Here is a 20,793-nt window from a genome sequence, read left to right as displayed (position 1 = left end):
GATACTCTAGCCAGAACAAATTCATAATGGTTGCAATGTGATCAGACTATACACTCTTATTATAATTATAATAGTTCCATCATTATACTGCTACTATAATTATGAATAAAGTATACAGTATGAAAAATTACCAACTATATTTTGATGGCGCACTGCATATAGGCACACACGTCTAATAGTCAATCGCATAAAAACAGTATACCAACAAGGCTACTAATTGATGGTTTATATGCTTAAGTCTATATGACTCAATGAGTTCAAGACTATGGGCAGTTAATGCCACTAAGAAGAAGAAACGAGAGTTAATTCCAGGATCTTCCAAATGGATTTCACATGAAATGTCCATTCATTATGATAATGTATTAATTAATTGTGAATCACATTTTCATGATGTTCAACAGTACTATCGTGGATTAAGTGCGTATATGAAAAAGGTTAGCGAAGTTCAAGATGATGAAGTAAAGTTGCGCGAATTACTTGATGATCAAAGTCCTATACGAGCTCACGCGAATGCGACTATTCAATCTCCGATACGACAGAAATCAGTCCCTATAGTATTAGATAATATTGAAAATAATAATATTAATAATGGTAATGGTAATGGTAATGGTAATAATGATCCGACATTAAGTTCGGACATTAACCCTGTTGAATTCAAGCCATCATTATTTGCATCAGAACCAGACGTAGTACCTGAAGAGGGTCAATCAGCATTTGAAGATGATTCATTTCAAGCTATTAGTAAAGCTATAAGAAAGAGTATAGCAGATAAGACAGCTTTAGGTAATTATTCTTATAAGACTGATGCCACTACTGTAATGAACGTTAATGATGAGAAAAAAGTTGAAGTAACTAACCTACATCCTGATTCATCATCTAATGGCATTGAATCTAAAAGAGTATCTGCTTATACTCCTAAAAGAAACTCATTATTTGTATCACTTCCAACTAGAGAACCCATCACAGTAAATTCCAATTCCAATTCAAAATCACATCGTATAACCAATGTCAAAAGTCGCTCACTGAGAGTTTATGATAGACTAGATATGGCATCAAGACGAGAAACAACGTTATCTACTCAATCGATCAATGCTAATACTAATAGTAATACTAATACTAATAGTAATACTAATACTAATAGTAATACTAATACTAATACAAATACTAATACAAATACTAATACAAATACTAATGCTAATGCTAATACAAATACAAATACAATAACCACTACAATAGCTCCTAGCACCAAATCAGCTAACAAGAAACAGGAAGATCAAATGAATTATAACTTTGATATGTCCCCTGTCAAGATACCATTATCAGAAAGACCCTTTGCCAATAAGGATAATGGAGATCTTAAAGCTGAATCAAAAGAAGCCCGTATTGAAAAAAATGGAATACACTCAAACTCAAACTCAAACAGTCATTTCGATTTGAAGGGGACCCCTGATTATTCTTCACGTAGAAACGGAATACGGCAAGCAAAAGATTCAATTAGTCCTCCAAAAATCAGTTCTAGAATACCAAAATTACAGGATGACCTTCCTAAACTTAGTTCCGAGTCTATTACAACTACTATAAGTCCAAGATCACCAACCACTAAAAAGCTGAAATCTCCAATTCACAATACCACATATTCTCGTTCAAGAAGCATATCTCCTGTCCGATCCAAATCTTCTACATCTCCAGTCCATACTAATGATAGATTATCTAGTTCACCATCTAAAGAAGAAACCGATTTGATCAATAGATTAACTACTCCAACCACTGCAAGTGCTGCTAGAACCAAATTACTGATCTCTTCGAAGTCAACTGACTACAAGAAGTCTGAGCCAGTGACATCAAAGAATAAATTTTTAACAACTACATTGAATTCATCTAATCCTCATTTTAAACTCCAAAGGCCTCCTTCGCTTAATAGAAAGTCAGCATCAGCATTATCAAATCAACCGGCATCTCCCGTCAAACCAGGGCATTATAACTTGAAGACAGATGAAAGTAAAAGCAATAGCTTACCTAAACTAGAAACCAGTAGCATTCCTTCGTTGAAGAAAAAATCATTAATGGCTGAAAGAAGTGAAGCTGCTGCTTTGAAGCCACGTCAAAAGATATTAATATCGGTTAATCACACTCAAAAACAACCACTTGCAATGAAAGTGGATTCTCAGTTAACAGAAGTTCCAAAATCAGCTAAGAAGACGACAGAAAGGCCAACTCGACGAGAAGCTGGTAATGCAGTTGCTTTACCTGATGCAGCTAGAGGAATCAATCTCAATATTATGGATAGTGCAAAAAGAAGAAAACTATCCAGGGAAGATAAAACACCTTTACGAACTAATGATCTGACTAAGAGAATGTTGTTAAATAAGAAAGCAACTCGTATTTCAGGTTATGATACAGTATCTGCTCCAATAACTCCTTCTAAGAGAGAAACTTATACAGCAGAAAACTTACCTGATATACCTACTGATGAAGAAGACAATGTATCAAGTAAAACTAATAAAGTACTTCAAGCTTGGGGTAGTACACCTGAATTACGTAGAATTGTTCAACGTAATAAAGAGATAAATCCATCAACAGTTTTTGGTGAAGTTCCTAAACTAGTTATTGAAGAAATCTTTGAATCTCAGGCTTCAAGATTAAGGGGGAAACATTCTCCAGATGCTTCACCTGATGAAAAGCAAAGGCTGAAAGAAGAAAGAGAATACGCTATACAAATGGGATACCTTTAAATAATCTGTATATATTAGTATATAAAAGTATTTACATTTGACGTTTAGCTAAAGCAGCTTCCTTAGACCACTTTGAAAGCCAATCAGCAGATTGAGTCTTTGGAACTACGTACAATCTTAAACCATTATCGAATAATGGAGCTTTTGGTTTCTCATTCATTAATGCGTTATTAATGGAAATCTTTTTACCAACTTTAATAAGACCACCAGTTTCAGTTTCCATATAACATTCTAACTTTTTGACAGTGAAATCCTTATGTTTTGGATCTTCAAACCATTCACGAGGTCTATTTAAAACCATTTCTAAAATTTCTAATGGACTGGTTAATTCCCCTACTTCTGCAATGAAATCAAATTCATCTGTGGTTGGATATAAAATCATTGCTGGGAAAATTAATTGAGATTCATAATCTTTTTCATCTTCCAATCGTATTTTAGCATCCTCCAATAAATCAGCAGGAGCTGAAGATTTTATAATGGTATAATGTCTTAATTTAATAGAATTATCGAGGATCAGTTGAACCATTTTCTTATGTTCTAATTCTCTTTCCTTCTTTAATCGGGCTTCTTCAATCAGTTTCTGTTTAGCAACTACTTTATCTAAAACAGCTTTAACATCCTTATTAGAAGGATCAACAGTTAAACCATATTCAAGGATTTGTTGAGCTTCTTCGTATCTTTCTACGGCAAAGAAAGCTCTTCCTGCTCTATAACATGCCTTAATGTTACTTTCATCTATTGAAAGTACTTTCTTACAATCCTCTATACATTTTCTATAATTCTTTAATTCAAGGTTACAAGCAGCTCGATTCAGTAATAAGGCAGTATTTATGGATTTATCATCACATTCAACTTCTAAACCCTTTGTATAATATTCAATAGCAACTTTATATTGTTTACCTTTATAGGCATCATTACCTTGATTCTTAAAATTAGTAGCTATTTCATGAGGTTCACCATCATACACTAAAGTTCTTAACGCTTCAAGAGTCTCATTTTCTCCCCCTTCTCCATCAGTTTCATCCAACTCAGTCATAAAAAATGGAAGTCTATTTAATTCTTTCATAACATCTTCAGTTGACTTATCATGTAATTCTGATAATTGAGGCGGTAAAGCTGGATCTCCATGTTTAGGAACATATCTCCTCTTTTCCCATTCAGATATTAGCTTATCATGGAGTTGATCTTCAGTTAAATCCTGTGCACTCATAGTTAGTGGACTATATAAAAATGTTTAACATCAAATTGCAAAATCAGACATTTCGCTATTAATAATTTTTGTGCTTATGATACTTTTTTTTTCAGCGCTGAGATGTCTGTCCTGTTTGGGTTCCACTCGCAGTAGTTGCAAAATGAGAAGTTGCGCTTTACGATTTATGATTAATGGCATACATATATTATTTATGTATTATTTATTAATTATTAATTATTATTTATTATCATTTATTATTTACAATTTGTATTTCTATAGTATATATTCTTGTGATCATACTATACATTATACTATTAGTACTAAGAATCCTGATGTCTGGATCTTTGCAATACCATTGGTACTTTCATACATAGCTTTTCTCCTGATGAATTTCTCAAGGTTATTTTAAAATAATAAATTCTAGCCATACTACAGAATTGAAAATCCGGTATTAAACAAAATTCATTTGTTGCCGATCCTGGTAAAAGGGCATCTGCAATATCGATTTTCAAATTAAATTTCTTAAAGAGACGGAAATGCAGTTCTGATGATGTGCTTGCCATATTCTCATGTTGCCATGGAATTGATGAAAATGAATTATGATTTATGGGTGAATCAGGTAAACTATACGTTACAGACTTTAATTTCAAAGTATCATATTTAGTAGCCAAATTAGCTAAACTCTTAAGATCATATACTAAATCCTTTTCTATTTGAAGATCTTCTCCATGTATCTTAAGAAGTTTTGAAAGTTCAATAGCATACTTTTGAAATTTTCTTAGACTAATCAAATCAAAATTATCTGATTCATTCATTTTATTATTAAATAACATATCTGAATGGAATACTAGTGGAATTGGTAAATGCTTAGATTTTATAGTTAAGGCTATCAAATCTACTGATATCTTTTTAAAATCAGGGACATTGGAAGTTGTTGCTGTAGCTGGAATATAAGATAATTCCATCGGAATATTCAATATGGTGGAATTTGATGGCTCTATGGTATTAAATTTTGATAAGGAATCATAATCTAATCGACATGCCACTTTTTGAGTGGATAATGCAATTAATCCTAATACTTTGGATCCCCCAAATACTTGCTTCTTCTTATGAGATAAGAATACTTCTATAATATCATGGGAATGTGATTTTGATTTTTTAGATATATAAGATTGTTGCATTTTTGATAATTCAAGTGCACTTTGAGTTGGTTGTAAAGTTGGAGGACTTGTAATTCTATCTTCTGCTGACATAGAAGACAATTGTCTTCCAAGTTCAATCTTTTCTTCAATTCTTTCAATCATATTTGTATACAATAAAGTTGCTTCTCGATCTATCAGAGATCTATTAAGCTCAAAAATAGCATTCGTACATGGAATCAACCTTATATAACAATAATCTTCATTTGCCACCACGTATTCATCCTCTGCAGAATTTGGAATTGGATGAGCATATAAGGACTTATAGTCCGATGCTTTACCAATAATTCTTGCGCTAACACTATAACTAATTGAAGCATTATTAAAAGCAAGATCATTAGTTAAAGAAGCATATTTCTTTCTTGCATCACTATTAGTATCATTAGTCTTATCTTTCCATTTTTGTCGTAAGGTCGTTATAATCTCATCTCTTGATATTCCTAAAGTAGGAGGTAACTGTAAATGTTTTACTAACCCATGATTACAACTACAATCAAGTAACTTCTCTGGAATTCTAAAAGTAAAGAATTTCTTATAAGTAATTTTTGGAATCAATATTTTCTGTTCATCTAATTGAGTATAAGTATTATCAGTATGATCAAATTGCTTTACAGATCTATAAGGATCATTATGATCAGTAATTAATCTATCTAAACAAGCATCATTCCATGATGCATTAAAATCAAACATAGTTAAAAATCTATTAACTGAAGTATTTTGAGGTACAAGGTTATTATTTCCATTACTTCCAAAGATTGCACACCCTTCAAGAACCACTGAAAACATATCAAATGGAATATCTTCTTCTGTTTTATTTGTAATTAAGACATACCCATAGATATAATCTCCTTGTTTGAATTCACAAGATAAAGGATCTATCTTTTTAGGTATTTGACCCAATTTTCCTATAGTTTCAGTTAATACTATTTCAATGGATAAACATTTGGATACTTCTTTATTAACCGATGTTAAACGTTTTAATTTATGAGCATTCTCTAGAATTGTATCTGTCCAATTTGCATCACCATGTTGAGATTCATCATCAGTTAATTCTAGATTAGGAAATGAACTGGATACAGGAGCTAATTCAGGTGAAGCTGGTAAGGATATTCCTTCAAAATAATCTTCAACTGATGAAGTATTAGAAGTAAAAGGTGCTAATTCATAACTCGGGGGAGTACTTCTACGATCTTCTCTTGTTGGCGTTAAATTCTTTGAGATCGTAGATTGATACATTTGGTATGATGGAAGTATATTGACCAACTCATTAGCAACTATATCATATTCACTTTCACTATCACTTGGACTTTCACTTGCATTATTAATATTATTATTATTATTATTATTATTATTATTATTATTATTGTTATTCATACGTTCATGGTTACTATTATCTGCTTTAGTCTTGTCACCTCTGTTACTCCGCAAACTTAGTCCAGAAAGCCGAAGATTGAATTTGTTTCTATCTTCCATTAGAACTACAACTATTTTATTATACTAGTGTTCTATTACTCGAATCTTCTTCCTACTATATCATACAAGCTTTTCTGGACTTGCAATAAATGGCACTTGCGAAGAGGTAGGATTTGAAAAATCGACTAATCCGGTAAATCGGCATTAAATATTTTTTATGCTTGTAAGCCTTGTCAAAAAAATAAAATAAAAAGGAAAAATAAAAATGTCAGATTTTTAACAGCCATACAAAAATGTCATAAATTTAGTAAAATATATACATATATATAAAAAAATTCTATAGTGTGGGGGAAGGGGAATTTTATCTATCTCTTTCAATTGATAATGGCACATTAACTACTAATGATTCACCATTTGTTAATCTAACTACCACTTTAAAATAATATAATCTAGTCATAAGGCATGTTTGAAAACTAGGTACTAATGTTACATAATCAAACCCAACTTGACCTGCATTATCAAGACCCTTTAAATGACAAGAATTTAAATCGATTTTAATGTCGAATTTTTTAGAATATAACTCATGATCATGAGATGTATTTGGTGGCTCAAATTCCCAAGGAATAGTTTTCAACAGTTTTTGAATTCCTAAACTAGTTTGATTACTATTCTTGGAAATTAATTCATAATCCAGAATTGATAAATTAATATATTTGGTCTGTAAATGTGCTAATGATCTGATGTCTTTATATAATTGAGTTTCAAACTTAATTATTTCATTACCTACAGATTTAATTAAATGCCCTATTTTGAGGAGATATTCATGAAACTGCTTTATGACTATCAGATCGAAATTATCAATTTCTTTCTTTTTCGAGGAGTCTATCTCTTGATCTTTGAAACAAAGATCATGAGTGAACTCAAATGGCACAGGATATTTCTTGGATCTTATTGTTAGAGTCACTAATTCTACTTGTAATGATTTTATTTCCGGAAATTGGACTTTGGAATTTAGTTGTGGAAGACTAGATTGAGAGTGAGAGTGAGGGTGAGAATGAGAATGAGAATGAGTAGGAGTAAGTGTCGGTGTAATTGATGTAGATGATGATGCAGATGATGATGAAAATTGTTTTGAAAGTGTATTCTCTATAACATAAGATAACTCCAATGGAATAACAACTTCTGTATTATATTTCTTATTTCCATTTCTAAATTTGAGAGGTGGAATATAATCAACAGAATATATCCCCTTGGGAGTACTTAAAGATACAACACCTAAGATTTTAACAGAGCCAGTTAATGATTTCTTTTTATATGGTAATAAATATTGATAAAAGTCATCAACAAATTGTTTATGATTCTTCTTGAATTGATGATTTAAATTATTAATATTGGCAATATCATATAATTGTCTCAATTTATTACTATCATTATTAAATGAATCCCTTGAACTTTGAGGTGTTAATCCAAGAACTCTTAATCTTTGAGTAGGTGGAGTATTTAATAAATCTTCACCAAATTCAATTTTTGATCGTATAGAATCCACAAATGCTTTGTAATATATTTTTGATTCTTCATAAATAGCTTTTCTGTTATATACATATGTTTGATATGGGAAGGGAATAACTCGTATAGGTCTTGTTGATTCCTTTGCAATAATATATTTATCCTGTTTATCCAATTCATATTCATAATCATGAGATCGACCAATAATTCTAGCATCAACACTATAACTAATTGAAGTATCAATAAATGTAAGATCTCTAATTTGAGTTTCTGGATTAGCAAATAATTTCGAAACAGAAAATTGATTTCTTGGTATTCCTAAACTTGGAGGTACTTCTGCATGTCTAATTAAAGAATGATTTTCACAAATATCATCTAGTAATTTTTCAGGTATTTTAAATGAAAAGAATCGTTTATAAGTAACTCCAGGTTGAAATAATCGTTTAACATCAATTGATAATACAGTATTATCATAAGGATCTGTTTCACCATAACACCAATCATGAGGATCACCATTATCAGTAATTAATCTATCAATATTGGCATAAGACCAAGAAGCAAATAAATCCAACATATTTAAGAATTTGGATACTGTCAATGGTTTATTGGCATCAATAACTCCACCTTTATTATCTAAAATAGTTATAACACCTTCAAATACAACATAAACCATTTCAAATGGTATTGGTTTATCAGATTTATTAAGTATTGTCACATAACCATGAATATAATCACCTTGTTTAAATTCTCGATCACTAAGATCTATTATAATTGGTTCAACTCCCTTTCGACATACTTTTTCTGTGGTTGTTATATTAATTTCTAAAGAAGATGTAGGACTATCTTTCAATTTTGTTAAATTAGGTAATTTATGTACATTGGCAAGAATGGTATTTTCCCATATTTGAAAGGATTCTTCATTAAATGTATGACCCTCGTTGTCTTCATTGGAACCAACTGAACTTAAAGGAAATGGAAATTGATCTAAACTAGTACTAGAATGATCAATGGGAGATTGTAATGCTGATATTGACATTAAAGATGGAGTAGCTGAAGATACTGGACTAACTTCATACATAGGAGGATCAACACTAAAATTTTCATTGGTGAGTGTTAAATTTTTGGAAATAGTGGATTGAAACATATGATAAGACGGTAATATATTACTAATTAATTCATCGTCATTATTTGGTTCTTGTGGTGGAGGTAAGTCTTCATCGGGATCTTCGTAACTTGGTAAATCCTCGAGTGAAAATTTCAAAGATGATGTAGAAGGTTGAGATGTCTCACTTTCCGGCGGCTTAGACGACATATTATTCAACTTCTTATCAGTCATAATATCCACTTATGCATATTCTTATATAATTTATAATGGTGTAATTTAAACTTCTGGCTTCATATTATACTTTATAAAAATTTATTAAAATTTATTTGTCTATGTGCCGGAATGAAAAATAGAACAAAGATGAGGCTGGCAGCTCTTACGTATTACGTATTATTATGTAATTGGGGCAATAACTGTTCCATTTGGTTGGTAGGTTTGAGTAGATCTGTATAGAGTAAACATTAATATCAGTATTAACATAAAAAATCTCCATATAACTTTTACTACTACTAGTAGTAGTTACAGGTATGATTTCTGATATAATTCAATATCCCGTACCAATTAGGAAATAGTGAGCGGGGCACGCATCGTCGGGTGTAGAACCGAGAGCGGTGATAAAATCACGAACAAAAAGTCGGCACTGTTCCAAAAACCTCCGTAGTATATTCAACAAAGCCCGTTATCTACTCTACGTAAAACTAAATTAAGTACGTGACCACTTGTCGTATTGATATATAATACTGCATCATCATATTAAAAAAAGTTTAATGGTTTACAGTATACAGTTGACAGGACAAGATATGACGGTGTCTTTACTTTACTATGCACCTAATATTGCTCAAGAATTGCCCATAGTCATGCCTCATAAACAGTGGTGGCGTTCTCCACGACAGTGTTCTATACAGAATTCTTTGTAACCAGTACGACTACAACTATATCTATATCTATATTTATATCTATATCTCTATCAATATATATAAATGTATATATAAGCAAGTAAGATAATCCATTACTAATGTAAATATGTAATTAAGCACCGACTTAATAATTTATAGGAAATACACGGATAAAAGATAAGCGGAGGAAAGTAGCAGCCAAAAAAAAGTGTCTGATAAGAAGTCCCGCCCAGACCAAAATTGGAAAAAAATAAAAGTCAAAAGACGCTAAGAACAAAAGATATCCACAGTTTTCGTAGATCAGATCCAACAGTAAGCATATACTAGTTAAAGTTAAGGTACAATTACAATTACATTTAATTATAGAAAAAGTAAAGATAAAATCCTGGAACGTATGCTGACATAAAACAGTCCAAAGATGTCACTGATAAATGAGAAATCAAGATTAATTAATGAAAAGGTCAAATCTGCATCGAAGACTCGCTTTATAAGCATCGGACTTATCACCATAGTATGCTTCCTTGGACTTCAATTATATCAGTTCAAAAATCAAGTATTCTTTTACCAAAGTATACTTGCAGGTCCACCATTGCAAAGAACAGATCCTTATCGGGCTTTACAACAAATTGAACTGGATGATCCATTATTTGATAATATTGGAATTCCAACGTTAAACCCGTCTAATGAACATTTACATATTGGTTCAAAAGCTATGATATCTAGTGATGTACCATTATGTTCTACTATGGGAAAGAATATACTTCTTCAGGGAGGTAATGCTGCAGATGCAGCTGTTACTGTTGCATTATGTATTGGAAGTGTTAATTCACATTCTTCAGGTATTGGAGGTGGTTCATTCATATTAAGTAAAAATGGTAAAGATTTAAAAAGTATTGATGCTAGAGAAATGGCTCCGCAAGCAGCATTTCAAAGTATGTATGATGCTAATCCATTATTAAGTAAGATTGGTGGTTTAGCCATTGGTATTCCTGGAGAATTAGCTGGATTATATGAATTATTTAAATTACATGGACTGGGGAAACTTTCTTGGAAGGAATTATTTGAACCAGTTATTAAATTAAATCGAGAAGGGTTTGTTTGTTCAAAGATATTTGCCACTGCTGTTCTTAAAGAGCATGAAATGATTTTAAGTCGAATTCCATCATTAAGAAAACAATGGGATTTTATTTATGAAGCTGAAGATAAATTAGTTCAAGAAGGTGATATTATTAAAAGATTAAATTATGCTGACACTTTAGAATTGATTGCTAATAATGGTTCATCGGCCATATTTTATGATCCTGATGGACCAATAGTTGAATCTTTAGTTCGTACAATTCAAGAATTTGGAGGGGTATTTAAAAAGGAAGATTTTTCTAATTATGAAGTCATAGTGGAAACTCCAATAAATACAACCATCAATGTAGGTAATGAAAGATATGATGTTTTCTCATCTGGTGGGGTTTCTTGTGGATTAGCATTAACTGCTGGTTTAAATTTCTTTGATGAAGTATTTAATAATGCTTCTGTTGATGAGAATAATATTGATCAATTATTATACAATCATAAAGTAATTGAAAGTTTTAAATGGTTAGCGAGTATTAGATCTGAATTTGGAGATGTTAATGAAACCTATAAACAGGCATTAATAGACAAATATGGAGGAGGAAATCGTACTTGGATAAAAGACATTCTTGAAAATAAAGAATATAGTGATAATCAAACCTTCCCCTGGAAACATTATAAACCTAAATATGCATTGGTTGAGCATCAAGGAACTGCACATTTTAATATTTTAGATGAGAATAATAATGCTGTTAGTATGACGACTACTGTTAATTTTTATTTTGGTTCATTGGTATATGATAGTAAGACAGGAATTGTGCTTAACAATGAAATGGATGATTTTAGTGTAGGTACAGAGTCGAATGGATTTAACTTAACTCCATCAATTTTTAATTTTGTTGCATCATTAAAGCGTCCTTTAAGTTCTACAAGTCCAACTATGGTATTGGATAGTCAAGGACAAGTTGATTTAATAATAGGATCTGCTGGGGGGTCAAGAATTACAACAGCAGTTTTACAAGCTATAATTAGACTTTATTATGAAAAATTGGATTTATTAGACACAATTTCATATCCTAGATTTCATCATCAATTGATTCCAGAATATATTATGGTTGAAAATTTAACTATGTTTAATGAAGAATATCCAACCAATGTAGAAGGTCAAATGAAAAATTTAGGTCATGACTTTTACGTAAGCGGAGCATTAACTGCTATGAATGCAATTAAACGAAATAGTATTACGAATCAAATAGAAGGTGTTAGTGATTATTGGCGTAAGAGAGGTGAAGCCGATGGGTATTAGATGGATAATCCCGAAAAATATATCAAAGAATTCTATTCATAAATTTAAATAACCATCCGGATATTTAGCTCAAATTTAGAATTATATATTCCAAATCTGTGACATAATTCGCGATTAAGGTTATTGAGGGATATTTTTTTATCATAAGATAGATATGCAATAATCAATTCAAGAAGCCAATAGATTGGAAAAAAGAGAAGTTGGTCCTAAGAAAAATAAAGATCTGTAAAAAATGACACCATTTCTAATCGTTATCTATTGTACTAATTATTTATTTCATGGATATAATTAAATTAAATAGTATATTATTATTATTCTTAATATTATTCTTATTCTTATTATATAATGGAATATTTTAAATTGTAGTAATATGAAACTAACTTTTGTGTTGTCACCCTTTAGTCCGGATATAGAAGCTTCGTAAAGAAGAATTAGAAAAGTTAGAAACGTATGAGGATTGAAGAAGTTGATTGACGAAAAATAATTAATTTAACACTTCTAACCAGAATACCCGATAAAAAAAATTGTTAAACGCCTAGAATTCTTCTACACATCACTGGCTAAACAATGGAGATACGTAAATAGTGCCAGGTGATTTCTCATTACAGTGAAAATTTTCCTCATCAGTTGTATTGCATCATTGTAGTAATTACTAAGATTTAAATGAGAAAAAAAGTAGTTTTTGTGGGGGAGCATGTGCCCCACTTGGCCCCAGACCCTGCAAGCAATAAGACTGAGAAAAGACAAAAATGTCTGGAGGAATGCGTGCGAAAAAAAAATGCCCGCTAGCGCTGATAAACAATTCCCACAGAACCCGTAGAGGAAAGTACATAAATTATATGTTCCAATAAAAATATAAAGTTGATGTCCGGACAAATAGGATCAAAGGACAAAGTAAATGGTTAAGGGTTAAGAGCTAAAGGGTTAAGGGTTAAGGGTTAAGGGTAAAGGGTACCCGAAGTTAAATAAAACAAAACTGAACCCATTGCAAGAAAATAAATTTTCTAAATAAGCAAGTGCACAAAACTCCGAGAATGAAATTGGGTGATCTCGGAGTTTTGTTAGTGCGCGGTACAAGACTTACCGTAATTAACAATTTTATTGGTTACTCCCTAATAGACAAAAATAAAAATATTTATAAAATAATAAAAGATTTTGTGGGGCAAAGCGTACAAAAATAAATGAACTCCGGTGGATTCAAAATATCGGAATGGATATCCTATCCCATATATAAACTTTCTCATATCCCTTATTCAATACGATTAATAATCTTATTAAGTGAGTTATTACATTTATCTCAATTTTCAAATTACTTTACTTCATTTCTGTTCTGTTTGACATTCTCTTGCATCACTTATAATAGAATTACAATTACACTACACTTACACTTACAATTGATTACATAACTTTTGCAATAATTATTCATTATTCAATTCCTATTCCGTCATGGCTTCAACATACGCATTACAAGATAAACTTGAGAAATTACCAATTCCTGATTTAAATGAAACTTTAGCTAATTATTTAAAAGTTTTACAACCTCTTCAAACAGCTAAAGAGCATCAAAGAACTATTGATGCAGTAGAATCATTTCTTAAAAATGGTACAGGACATTATCTTGATGAAGAATTAAGAAATTTTGGTAAAACAAGAAATAGTTATATTGAACAATTTTGGTATGATTCATATCTTAATTATGATTCACCTGTTGTTTTAAATTTAAATCCTTTCTTCTTATTAGAAGATGATCCTTTTCATAATGATACTAACAATCATTCTGATCCTCAAATTAAAAGAGCTACTACTTTAACTTTATCATCATTAAAATTTATTCAAGCTCTTAAGAATGAACTGTTAACTCCAGATGTTATGAAGAATGGTAAACCACTTTGTATGTACCAATATTCTAAATTATTTGGAGCTTCAAGAATTCCAACTCATAATGGATGTATTATGCAAACCGATTCAAATTCCAATCATATTGTTGTATTATCAAAATCACAATTTTATTGGTTTGATGTTCTTGATTCAGAAAATAATATACTTTTAACTGAATCAGAATTAGATGTTAATTTTACATCTATTGTTCATGATTCTTTAATGACTGATCCTTCAGATATTGCTAAATCTTCATTTGGAGTTTTAACTACTGAAAATAGAAGAATTTGGGCAGGAATTAGAAATAATTTAATATCAAATAATCAAACAAATAATGAAATACTATCAATTATTGATTCAGCATTATTTGTATTATGTCTTGATGATATTGAAATTAATGATTTATCTTTATTATCAAAAAATATGCTTTGTGGTTTATCAATTCTTGATAAAGGTATTCAAGTTGGTACTTGTACAAATAGATGGTATGATAAATTACAAATTATTATTACAAAAAATGGTAAAGCAGGTATAAATTTTGAACATACAGGAGTTGATGGTCATACAGTATTAAGATTTGTTAGTGATATTTATACTGATTCAATTTTATCATTTGCAAGATCAATTAATAGTAATGCTCCATCACTTTGGAAAAATAGTGCAACTATGTCTCCATCAGCTTCAAGAGCAACTAAAAATGATACTGATAATGTACCTTATGATTTAATTACTGTTCCAAGAAAATTAGAATGGGAATTAACTTCTGATTTATCACTTTCTTTAAGATTTGGTGAAACAAGATTATCCGATTTAATCAATCAAAATGAATTTAGACATTTAGAATTTAAAAATTATGGTTCAACTCAAATTAAAAAGATGAGATTTAGTCCAGATGCCTTTGTTCAAATGGCTTTTCAAGCAACTTATTATGCTTTATATGGTAAAGTTGAATGTACTTATGAACCAGCAATGACTAAACAATTCTTTCATGGAAGAACTGAAGCCATTAGAACTGTAAGTCAAGAATCTAATTTATTTGTTCGGAAATTCTTTGATTCAACCGTTTCAAATGAAGAAAAATTACAATATTTAGCTGATGCTTGTAATCAACATAGTCAACAAACAAGAAGATGTTCTAATGGTAAAGGTGTAGATAGACATCTTTATGCATTATTCTGTATTTGGAAGAGATATGTTGATTCTCATGAAGAAGAAGAACCACAACCACAAGCAGAAGAAGATGTAGATGTAGATGTAGAAGAAGATCCTACATCTATGAATACTCGAGCTTCAATATCTACTTTAGTTGAAGATGATGATAATAGTTCATCTGAAAATACCGTAGTTAATCATAAAACATCTCATGGAGCAGGAACTAATGTATCGAAATTCCCATCATTAAAGGAAATCCCTTCTATATTTGCTGATTCAGGTTGGGATAAATTAAATAATACCATTATTTCTACTTCTAATTGTGGTAATCCATCTTTAAGATTATTTGGTTTTGGTCCTGTATCAGCTAATGGATTTGGAATTGGTTATATCATTAAGGATGATTCTATATCAATTTGTGCTAGTTCTAAACATCGTCAAACTCAAAGATTCTTAGTAACCCTTGAATCTTATTTGAATGAGATTCATCAAATTTGGAGACAAGTATCCATTGTAAAGAAAAATGCTGCAAAAGTTGCAGCCGATGCTGCGGCTGCGGCTGTCGAAAAATCCCTTTCAAATTCAGTTAAGGATTTACTTCAACCCAAACCAAAATCAAATTTATCTACTTTATTAGGAGGGTATGGATATTTTGATATGGGAGATGATGATATCAAATCTAGAGGTCCATCTCCAGAACCTCCATTCTTAAACAGAAACAATTCAGGCTTCTCAATCAGAGAGATTGGTAAGAAATTGAGATTGTCGGAGTATTAGTACTTCAGCTGTTTACTCTATTACGATTAAATATTCATGTGATTCTATTTATTTTATTTATTACTTATTTATTTATTTATTACTTACTTATTTATTGACTTAGTTAGTTACTTAGTTACTTATTTATTACCCATTCATTCATATACGTTATATTTGTTGACTATATTCCAAAACTGCCATCTACAAAGGCTGCTCTTAAACTAGCTTTGTTATTCCCCTTGTTCTTATCAAATTTGGAGGCTGTAGGTATACCCATCATTACATTATTATTTCTTGGTTGTAATGGTGCTTGTTGTCCTTGTCCTTGTCCTTGTCCTCTACCATGCGATTGTGGTGGTTGATGTGATTGAGGTGGAGGAGGTCCATATCCATGGGCTGGTGGCGGATAGAATGGTTGTTGTGCTTGTTGAGGTGGTGGTGGATAATATGGTTGTGGAGGGTATGTTCCTTGTGGTGGTGGAGCTGCATATCCTCCTTGTTGAGGAGGAGGATAACCTTGTTGATATCCTTGTGGATATCCCTGAGCATAACCTTGTGGAGGTGGAGGTGGAGGTGGATATGCCTGTTGTGGTGGATAGTGTTGATTCGGTGGAGGATATCCTTGGGGTGGGTATCCCTGCGGTGGAGGATAAGCTTGTGGTGCCGGTGGACCAGGTGGATAATTGGGGTATCCTTGTGATTGAGGGCGTGGCGGTGATGTTTGAGATGGTTGTGGTATCTGAGAGTATTGACCATTTGGTACTGGACGTCCAGGAGATCTGCTATTTGGTCTGGATGGCATACCGGAACTTAGTGAATCTCTTTGTATACCATTACCCATTTGATTATTGATGGGTGAATTCAGTTGATTACTTACTCTTCTATCATCAATGTAACTATTACGATGATGACGAGGAGATATAGTTGGTTGTTGTTGAGGAGATATAGATTGTCGTTTTGGATTCCTTGGTGGAGGAGAAGCAGGAGGATGAGCTTGACCTTGTGCTTGACCTTGAGCATGTGCTTCCTGAGGAAGAGGAGGTAAACTAGCACTGGATCTATTATTAGGTTTGGGGTTTACTGGAGGTTGAGGAAGACTAGCACTTGAATAATTATTAGACATATTTCTAATGTCAACACTGGCTCTCTTAATATTTCTAGGAGGAGGTTCTTGAATATATGATGGTTGTATAGGTTCTATTGGATGATACATATCTTGTATCTGATCAGGAACTTGTTGTTGTCCAATTGGACTTGGAATTGGAATTGGATCATTAACTTGTTCAGACACTGCCTTCTCTGGGGAATTACTTCTGGACTCTGACTCCAACTCCGACTTCTTCTTATGCTTCTTCTTCTTGTGCTTCTTTTTCTCAGAAGACAGAGTTGAATCCGTTGGAGAAGGAGGTTGAACAAAGAATGGAGGTGGCATGGCTCCTGGAGGTGGATAGAATCCAAATGGTGGAGGAGCTGACGAGAATCCTGCTTCTGCTGCTGCTGCTGCTGCTGCAGCCATAGCTTTGGCCGCTTCCTTTTCTTGTCTTTTCTTCTCTCGTTCTTGCTTTTTCTTCTTCTTTTCTTCTTTAACCTTTTGTTCTTCTTGTTCCATTGCTTTGACAGTTCGTTTGGCATCATCTTCACTGGTAGGTGATTGTAATTGTCTTCTGTCATCAGAATTGTCTTCACGATAATCATTATTTGAAGAGTGAGTCATTGGTTTATATGATGGTTCAACGATATGACGATTGTCAATCACGGGATGAGTTGAATAAATGGTTGCTTTATCTGAAGGAGGAGTTGGAGGAGTAGGAGGTAATGGTAATTCAGCTTTCTGTTTAAGACTATCCAAAGGTGCTGGACGTCTTCTATTACGAGGTTGAGGTTGAGGAGAATTTGAATTCGAATTCGAATTACTAAGTTTAGTCTTTTCTTCAAAATCATCAGCTAAATCTTTAAAATCAAGATATTCTTGATATTGTAAATAATCATTTTGTTGAGGTATATTATAATCTGGTTGATCAGCAAAATCTCCTAAATCTAATTTATAATCTTCTTCAGTAAAATTCAAATTTGGTAATGGACCATTATCTTCTTGTTGATTATTTGGTAAAGGAGGTAATGGCATTGCTTTAGTTTTATAACTTTCATCAGAGGTAATTCTTTTATGAGGAATCTCACTATATAAACTATGATTATCTAAATTAAAATAATTAAGATATTCCTTTGAACTCATAGTCTTTTCAGTTAATATAATCCATTTTTGAAATCCTTTAAATTGAGCTTCAACTACTAATGATCGACCAAAAATTCGTTTAAAATGTGAATTTTGATCAGATCCTAAAGTTGATAACCAAGTCCATATATAATAATCTTGAATTGTTACATCATTTATTGTAATTTGAGAAAATAATGGAATATCTTCATCAACTGGGATTTGAACATTAGACCAACCAGGATATAAATCAAATTGTGAATTTTTTAATGGATCTTCAGTTAATCTATTTAAAACTCTTCTTGATTCATCAGTAAAACTTTCAACTATTTTACTAGTTGAATCTCTTTGAAATACATTCTTTAAAATAGTAAAATTTTCAATTGAATGAAATGAATCCTTTTTATCAAATGTTAAATTATGTCTTATTTTTGAAATCAATTCATAAGCATTTTTAGAATGTCTTGTTGATTGAATACTTACACATGGAATTGTTATCATTGATTTTAATACATCATCATCTTCTGGTGGTGGATAAGAATTACTTATAAGTAAAGATTGTAAAGTCTTGGGTAATTTTAAAGTTTCAGTATCTGAATCAGGTAACATTGCTCTTAAAAATGAAAGTAATAAATGAAATAATGCCAGTGATGAAGGTTTCCAAGAATTTAATCCTTCACTAAAATCAAATTCTTTTGGACTTGTTGCATCATAAAATGGTGAATTAATTAATTTATGAGTTGGATTAAATGCCCAAATAGATGCCATTTTAGTAATCTTTCTACCACTTAAATAATTATATTGAGAATTAGAAGTTATATTAATTAATAAATCCAAAAAATCATAAACTATTGAGGCATGAGCTGGTGATGATAAACATTTTGGCATTATACTTAAAAATGCATTCTTTGGATTGCCAGCTTCAAATTCTTTACGTTTAAATTCTAAATAAGCATCCCATCCAATAATTTCATGATTTGGTAATCTACTCCAAAAATATTTTAAACTACAAATTAATGTAAATTCATCAGTTGATTTAATTATTCGACTAATTTTTGATTCATTATCATTATTATCAGGATATGGTATATCTAAAAGTTCACCATTGGGATATAATTTAGTTAAGAATAATTCTAATTTTTCATCATTGACTTTAGATCTAAATGGTAAAAATATATGAGGAGTTCTTGTACCACCTCTTGATTTTAATTCAATAGTTATTAAATGTAATATTGATTTTAAATTGGATTTAGTAAATTGATCTGGTCGTATAATTCCTGAACCGGATGAATTATCAATTGAATTTCTATTACCTCCTAAATCAGGTAATTTAGGTAATTCTAATTTATCTATCATATTTGAATTCCGAATAAACTGGTACTACTATAAATTATATGTATTGTATTCATTAACTGAGTTGCAGCCACAACCAGAGTACATAAAAACAATCGGAAAAAACTACTGAATTCAAATTAAATAATTCAAACTATTAATAATTCCAAATATCTTAATTTCCTCTGTCAATATACTGTCAATCTTAAATTTTGATGATTTCTCCTTCTAGATCGGATCTGAACTTTTGACTTGTTGATGCTCCGCCAAATTTTTTTTTGTGTACACTGTTTACATTTTAACTGTAAACATGTAATAAATGCGTCTGGACAGAATATACAGGAAGGGACAGACGAAGCGACAATTTATTCTTGTATTCCCCACTGTTCGAAGAACTTTAAATTTCTAACGACTTTCAGTCAATTTGAAGATCTTGATCCCAATGATTTGAGGCAGTTATTCGGTATATGAAGAGAAGCACTATATTTATGAAGCTATTGAACAAATATTTCTGGATACTTAATTGTATTATGACTTTGAAAAATCAACATATCTCATATACTTCTGATTGATTCTCCCCAATGTTGTGTTGTTTTGATTACTATTAACTTTTTGATTATTGATTATTGGTCTTTGTTGTCTAATAATCCACAATATAAACTTGAACGTAGAGCCAAGGATGTTCAAAAAGTGACGAACTGAATTTTCTCTGATTTGCAAAAGCTGCTTAACAGAATGTTGCGAGATTTTACTTACTGTAGAAAATAAAAGTTTAGCGGTACTATAGTTAATCAATACTCGCGCGCAGGACACCGGAACCGCAGATTCTTGCAGCTCTCAAACATCATAAAAGCAGCATATTTTGAATATCGAAAATAAGGGATTAAACCTTACAATCACTTAGACAGTTAAATACAAATGTCATACTTCGAAAATCAAATAGAACGATCAGTTGAGTTCTTCTTGAAATTTATAGATGATTCAATTCTAGACTATAACATTATGGAAGATGAGGCAAGATTGAAGGGCATGTTACATGAATATGATAA

The 20,793-nt window shown here is 31.4% G+C and overlaps 7 protein-coding genes across 7 annotated transcripts; 3 read left to right on the top strand and 4 right to left on the bottom strand. All coding sequences in view use genetic code 12, as the record gives it.

Annotated features, from left to right (window-relative positions):
* Window positions 1–60: 60 nt before the first annotated feature.
* RJT21DRAFT_37327 (uncharacterized protein) lies at window positions 61–2,748 on the top strand. The gene has a single exon (XM_064884345.1). The coding sequence runs from the start codon at window positions 252–254 to the stop codon at window positions 2,730–2,732; it is 2,481 nt and encodes an 826-aa protein (XP_064738943.1). The 5' UTR covers window positions 61–251; the 3' UTR covers window positions 2,733–2,748.
* On the bottom strand, window positions 2,749–3,991 carry CNS1 (HSP70/90 family co-chaperone). The gene has a single exon (XM_064884346.1). It carries the CDS (start codon window positions 3,940–3,942, stop codon window positions 2,764–2,766), a length of 1,179 nt encoding a protein of 392 aa, XP_064738942.1. The 5' UTR covers window positions 3,943–3,991; the 3' UTR covers window positions 2,749–2,763.
* A 178-nt stretch (window positions 3,992–4,169) lies between these two features.
* RJT21DRAFT_120750 (uncharacterized protein) lies at window positions 4,170–6,472 on the bottom strand. The gene has a single exon (XM_064881839.1). It carries the CDS (start codon window positions 6,357–6,359, stop codon window positions 4,245–4,247), a length of 2,115 nt encoding a protein of 704 aa, XP_064738941.1. The 5' UTR covers window positions 6,360–6,472; the 3' UTR covers window positions 4,170–4,244.
* Window positions 6,473–6,804: 332 nt separating this feature from the next.
* Window positions 6,805–9,429, bottom strand: RJT21DRAFT_120749 (uncharacterized protein). The gene has a single exon (XM_064881838.1). The coding sequence runs from the start codon at window positions 9,376–9,378 to the stop codon at window positions 6,898–6,900; it is 2,481 nt and encodes an 826-aa protein (XP_064738940.1). The 5' UTR covers window positions 9,379–9,429; the 3' UTR covers window positions 6,805–6,897.
* A 675-nt stretch (window positions 9,430–10,104) lies between these two features.
* CIS2 (gamma-glutamyltransferase) lies at window positions 10,105–12,713 on the top strand. The gene has a single exon (XM_064884344.1). The coding sequence runs from the start codon at window positions 10,462–10,464 to the stop codon at window positions 12,412–12,414; it is 1,953 nt and encodes a 650-aa protein (XP_064738939.1). The 5' UTR covers window positions 10,105–10,461; the 3' UTR covers window positions 12,415–12,713.
* Window positions 12,714–13,639: 926 nt separating this feature from the next.
* On the top strand, window positions 13,640–16,309 carry CTN1 (carnitine O-acetyltransferase). Its single transcript, XM_064881837.1, has one exon. It carries the CDS (start codon window positions 13,861–13,863, stop codon window positions 16,219–16,221), a length of 2,361 nt encoding a protein of 786 aa, XP_064738938.1. The 5' UTR covers window positions 13,640–13,860; the 3' UTR covers window positions 16,222–16,309.
* MSB1 (Msb1p) lies at window positions 16,310–20,197 on the bottom strand. Its single transcript, XM_064881836.1, has one exon. The coding sequence runs from the start codon at window positions 19,766–19,768 to the stop codon at window positions 16,382–16,384; it is 3,387 nt and encodes a 1,128-aa protein (XP_064738937.1). The 5' UTR covers window positions 19,769–20,197; the 3' UTR covers window positions 16,310–16,381.
* Window positions 20,198–20,793: the final 596 nt, after the last annotated feature.

The sequence above is a fragment of the Scheffersomyces amazonensis genome (assembly GCF_036850825.1).
Source record: "Scheffersomyces amazonensis strain UFMG-HMD-26.3 chromosome Unknown RJT21scaffold_3, whole genome shotgun sequence".
NCBI lineage: Eukaryota > Fungi > Ascomycota > Pichiomycetes > Serinales > Debaryomycetaceae > Scheffersomyces > Scheffersomyces amazonensis.
This window is presented reverse-complemented; position numbering and strand designations above follow the sequence as displayed.